Raw genomic sequence first — 4,715 nt, forward strand, 5'->3', positions numbered from 1 at the left:
TGCTTGTAGGGCAGTACTGTGAGGTTCTGTTTTGAATAAGATGTCAAACCACAGCCCTGACCACTATGGACCACTAATGGACCACTTGGGCTTGTGTGTGGGTGTGTGTGTTAAAAAAGAAAAGATCTCAACTTGACCTCCACATTTTGCTAGTGAAGTGATCCATGCAGCTACGCCCATGATTGATTTGTGGGTGCATAATGTAGCATTTACAAACAAAACCACCTGATTTACATCTATGTTCAGATGTACAATAATGAACTATTATGCACAAAACCAGGCAGTTTTAAAATCACGATCTAGATCAGGTGCATCAGACATCTGGCTTGTGGGCTGGATCTGGCCCCCAGAGGTGGGTCATTTGGATTCAGGGCTTTCTGTGGGCTAGGCCACCCACATTCATGGGCTCAATTCAGCCTATGGGGCTTACTGCCATGGCTGCTGGAGCCCCTGTGGTGATGGTATGAATCCCTGCTCTTTTGGTGTGACTATGGAGCCCAAGGAGTTATCACCACTTGCCTGTCTCTTCCACTTCACCGCTCCTTAAGTGCTTCTGAAACTGGGGTTTTTAGTTGCCCCTGGCAACTAAGATCAGTGGCAAGGAAAAAGGAGGTGTGAATGGCAGTGGCATTAACTCCCTGGGTTCTGGAGCAGTGAGTATTAATGCCACTGCCACCAGCCATGGTCCTGTGATCTGGCCCATGAGAAGCCCAGCAGCTTGGATCTAGATGTACCATGGCTGTTTTTGTAAGAGTATGTCAGCTGTCATTGTCTTTGCCAAATTCCAGTTCTCGTAGCTGCATTCAGCTTATTTCCCCTCTAGTTAAAATGGTAAACCGTATTCTGTATCTTTTCCTGCCCTAAAGCACAGCTGCAGTGTTCAACTGCACTTTAGTGATGGCAAAAAAGATTTCTCTATGTGTGCACGTATGTGTGGTATATGAACACGACTGGATGTATGTGCACATATGGATGGCAAGCGATCTTTCAGCACATTGGCTGAAAAGAGCTCAATAAATATAATATTCTTTATTTGTATTTTCATAGGATTGTTAGAAGTAAATAGAATGCATATAGAGGTTATTTAGCACAGGGTTTGCTAAGTAGTTTGGTAGTGTTAAGAGATTATTCTAATTTTTATGACTGTCCCTAAAATTTGTTAGCCGTGTTTGCAAAAACAAAAGAGGTCCTGAGTGAAGATGTGTCACACAGTTGTACAGTTTAAGCATGTTCTAAAATTCCAAGGAAGGGGATTGCATTTTGAATTATGTTTTTATTTTCCTGATCCTCAGCTGCAAGAGGCCTTTGGATGGGAGGCCTTCATCGAAATCTTTTTTAAATATCAAGAAATGCCTTATATCCCAAGAGACAAGGCCTTGAAGATGAATCTATGGGTAGAAATGTTCTCTCAGCAGGTGAAGAAGAATTTGGCTCCTTTCTTTAAGGCATGGGGCTGGCCTATCGAGGAAAATCTTTCCCAGCAACTGGCCGATTCATTCCCAATATGGTCAGAGAATCCAATGGAACGATACGTCTCTCAGTGAGTGATTGGTTAGGACGGACAGGGCAAAACTATGGAATTGATGAAAACTGTCATTCCACTTTATGATTGATCCAATATTCTGCAGCTGTTTTAGCTGTCAATCGAAATAACATAAGGCTAAATCAATGTGAATGATATATAGACCCTCTGTTCAGCTTTTTTTCTTGCTTACTCTTTGCACATTAGACCCGGATCAGTTCCTTTCTTACTGGGTCTCTCTTTAGCCACAGTGGGAAAGAAATTTCTGTCTTTATGATTTAAAAAACAACATAATATGACAGCTTCTCTTCTTCTGTTGTCTTGTTTCTAAAGAACTCTCAGCTTGGTAGTTATTTGGTGATTGCAGATATATAAAACTTAATGAAAATTAGCAGAAATATAGGAAATAACAATTGCAAGAAAAATATAGTGTAGGAAATAAAAATAGGAATCAATATACAGTAGTATTAGGGGTGAAAATATGGCTATAGTAGTGCAAAGAATTAAGACTCATAATTCAAAGATGAAACTCAGATTTTTCTTGGTAGGGAGGACAAACAAAACATTCTTGCTTTACTTCATATTCTGAATCAGGGTTCTCTTTTGTTCTGCTTTTAGTAATGATAGCTTGTGCAATGGAAATCTGTGACTTTAGCATCTGTCAGGGGCTTGGCAGTATCCTGGCAGTCAAATTACACTTTGAAACAAAGGGCCAGATCTGAACAGCTCTGTTGGGTTCAACAGAGCTATAACAGGTGACTCCATGTTTGCTTCACATATGCATGTGGTTGAATGTGTGTGAATTTCCAAATCTGAGTTAGGACATTGCAATCTCTGAGTTTCACAGGCTGAGTTACTCGCTGTGTAGCTGTAGAGAAGCCACTTATATCCACATTTACAGAAAAGGGCAGTGATTTCTGGGTGCCTAGCTTCAGGCTAACATCTCAAATTTGTTCCAATGATCCACATCAAGGGCCAGTTTTCAAAATGCTGTACCTCAATTTCCTGCATGGTAAAACAGGGATAAGAGCAATATCCCATCTTTGTGAAGTGTTTTGAGATCCTTGGAGCACAAGTGCGTGTTTTCCTGATGCACAGAATTGCTGATATTGTTATTCCAAACTGAGAATGCTGGTCTGCATGGTAGGAAAAAACAGAGATGGAAAATGATCAGATCTCCTCTCTCTGAAAGCATTTCCCATTGCTCCCCCTACCCCGTCCCAATGAAATGTGACTGGGGGGATTCTTCAGAAATTTATTTTTCTCCCCCATCAAACTCTTTCTTAACACTATGCACATCCAGCTAAGAACCCAGTCTACAGATCAATGTGTACAGCCATATCAGGAATGAATGCAAAACCTGTGATGAATTTACATTTACAGTTGATGGTGTATTTCATTCAGCATCACTTTAAATCATTTTGTGGTTCTCTTAATCTTTGGGAAAAATTATTTTCTATGTCTGGAACCACACATTCAAACAGTGCTGTTTTCCTAGAGCCTTGGGGGGCAATGTAGCCTTTCCTCAGCTTTTATTTCCTTTTGAAGACTATAGGACTTTTGACCAACAAGAGGCTGAGGACAACAAGGTACAGCCCCATGAGTTAGAGATGGTGCAACGCCCTCTGTTTAGACCATTTAGTCTAGTCCATCTTTCTGTCAATTCAGGATTAATCCCAAAAGCCTGTCCTTGAGTGTTTTCCCCAAAATGGTTTTAAAAGTCTCAAGGAAGAGAATTTCCTCTACTGCTTTGAGAAGGTAATCACTTTTTCAGAAGGACATGCATCTGAAGTTGGTACCTGCAGCTATGCATTCTGTCTTCATAGTATATTGTGGTGATGCTAATAAAGAAATCCGTGATTTATGCCAATGAATATATGTCTGTACATTGTGTGATAATGTCCTGTTTGGCAGAGTTTCCTTCATTGTCAGAAAAAAATGTCCATTATGGTGTAACAAAGGAGCACTGGGGTATGATGCAGTGGGAAGGGGACCAGATATCTTATGGTGCATCGCCTGATCAGGAGAAGGTTTCTTTTCAGTTAAATGCTTTCTCTCTTGTACGCACACCACCCCTACTCCACAGAAATCTGAACTTTCTTACCAAGAACTCCTCTGATACACAGGGCAACCAGTCACTACTCTTTTATATCAAGTGTCCTTTAAGCAAATTTTGAGCTGAGGACCAGATTGTGCCTTTATGCAAAGCCCTGACAATGGGATGAATGTATAAGTAGCACCACTGTAGGAGGAGCATCTCTGAAGCCCACTTCCCTCCCTGCTTCCCTTTGCTCTGGGGGAACCGTATTTTGCGGTTGGCCCCCATCAGCAGCCACTTTGAACACCCCTTGCATCAATGTTGAATTCAGGTCTCCCATATTTTGCATGACTGCTCTTACCTCCAGGCTATTATGTAAGAAGGGGCACACTGCCTACAAACAAACAATGATGCTTTCAATGTCTGAGCCCTACTTAGTTAGTTTAAATAAAGGGTTTAGGCATCTACCTTCATGAATGGGGTCTGGGCTGTGGATGTGAGGGTCAGAGTGTTTAACACACCAGGTGTGTGTTAAAAACTGCTCAGCATGCTGGCTGTTGAGGATCCATATAGAGATGCCAGGCACTCACGCTGGTTCTGGATTCCACCCCAGAAAGCAGGCACCTGAATGTCCAGCACTGTAGCATCCTCACCTTTGGGTGCCTCTGATGAAGAGGCTGATGTGGTTGACTTCTACACTGCAGTTCTTGTTGGGAACAATGTGGAGGGGCTCTGTATGACCTGTAAATAATTCCTGTACATAGTTTCATAAGCAGAACACCTATATGCCCTTCTCATCCTAGAGGGAGGTGGCAGTCTGGGCCTGACCTCAGGTCACAAAGACTGTTTCCTAACTGATAACCCCATGTCTTTGCTTCATAGTATTGTGTGAGTGTTATCCCCAGGTGAACAGAGTACTAGTGTTTTGTAACTGTTTTATTGCAAGCGTGGCTGACTGAGCCTGAGGAGAAAAGGTGAGCCTCAAAGAGCTAGAGGCTTGAGAGGAAAAGTCCCATGGGGGGACAGATTAGAGGGAAAACAGGGAGGACAGAGAGCTGGAGAAAGGGTAATCCCAGGGAGGATAGAGAGAGAAAGTCTAAGTGAGGAAAGAGATAAAATCCCAGGGAGGACAAGGTAGAATCCATGGAAGGACAG

General features: G+C 42.3%; 1 protein-coding gene across 1 annotated transcript in view; it reads left to right on the top strand.

The window, feature by feature from the left end:
- Positions 1 to 1,564, top strand: part of LOC102371601 (TRPM8 channel-associated factor 2) — a 9,550-nt gene extending 7,986 nt beyond the window's left edge. Inside the window, exon 7 of the mRNA XM_006035139.2 lies at positions 1,293 to 1,564. Coding sequence (XP_006035201.1) covers positions 1,293 to 1,544 — 252 coding nt within the window. The 3' untranslated portion in view covers positions 1,545 to 1,564. The remainder of the gene's footprint in view (positions 1 to 1,292) is intronic.
- Positions 1,565 to 4,715: the final 3,151 nt, after the last annotated feature.

Source organism: Alligator sinensis, unplaced genomic scaffold (genome assembly GCF_000455745.1).
Source record: "Alligator sinensis unplaced genomic scaffold, ASM45574v1 scaffold1386_1, whole genome shotgun sequence".
Taxonomy (NCBI): domain Eukaryota; kingdom Metazoa; phylum Chordata; order Crocodylia; family Alligatoridae; genus Alligator; species Alligator sinensis.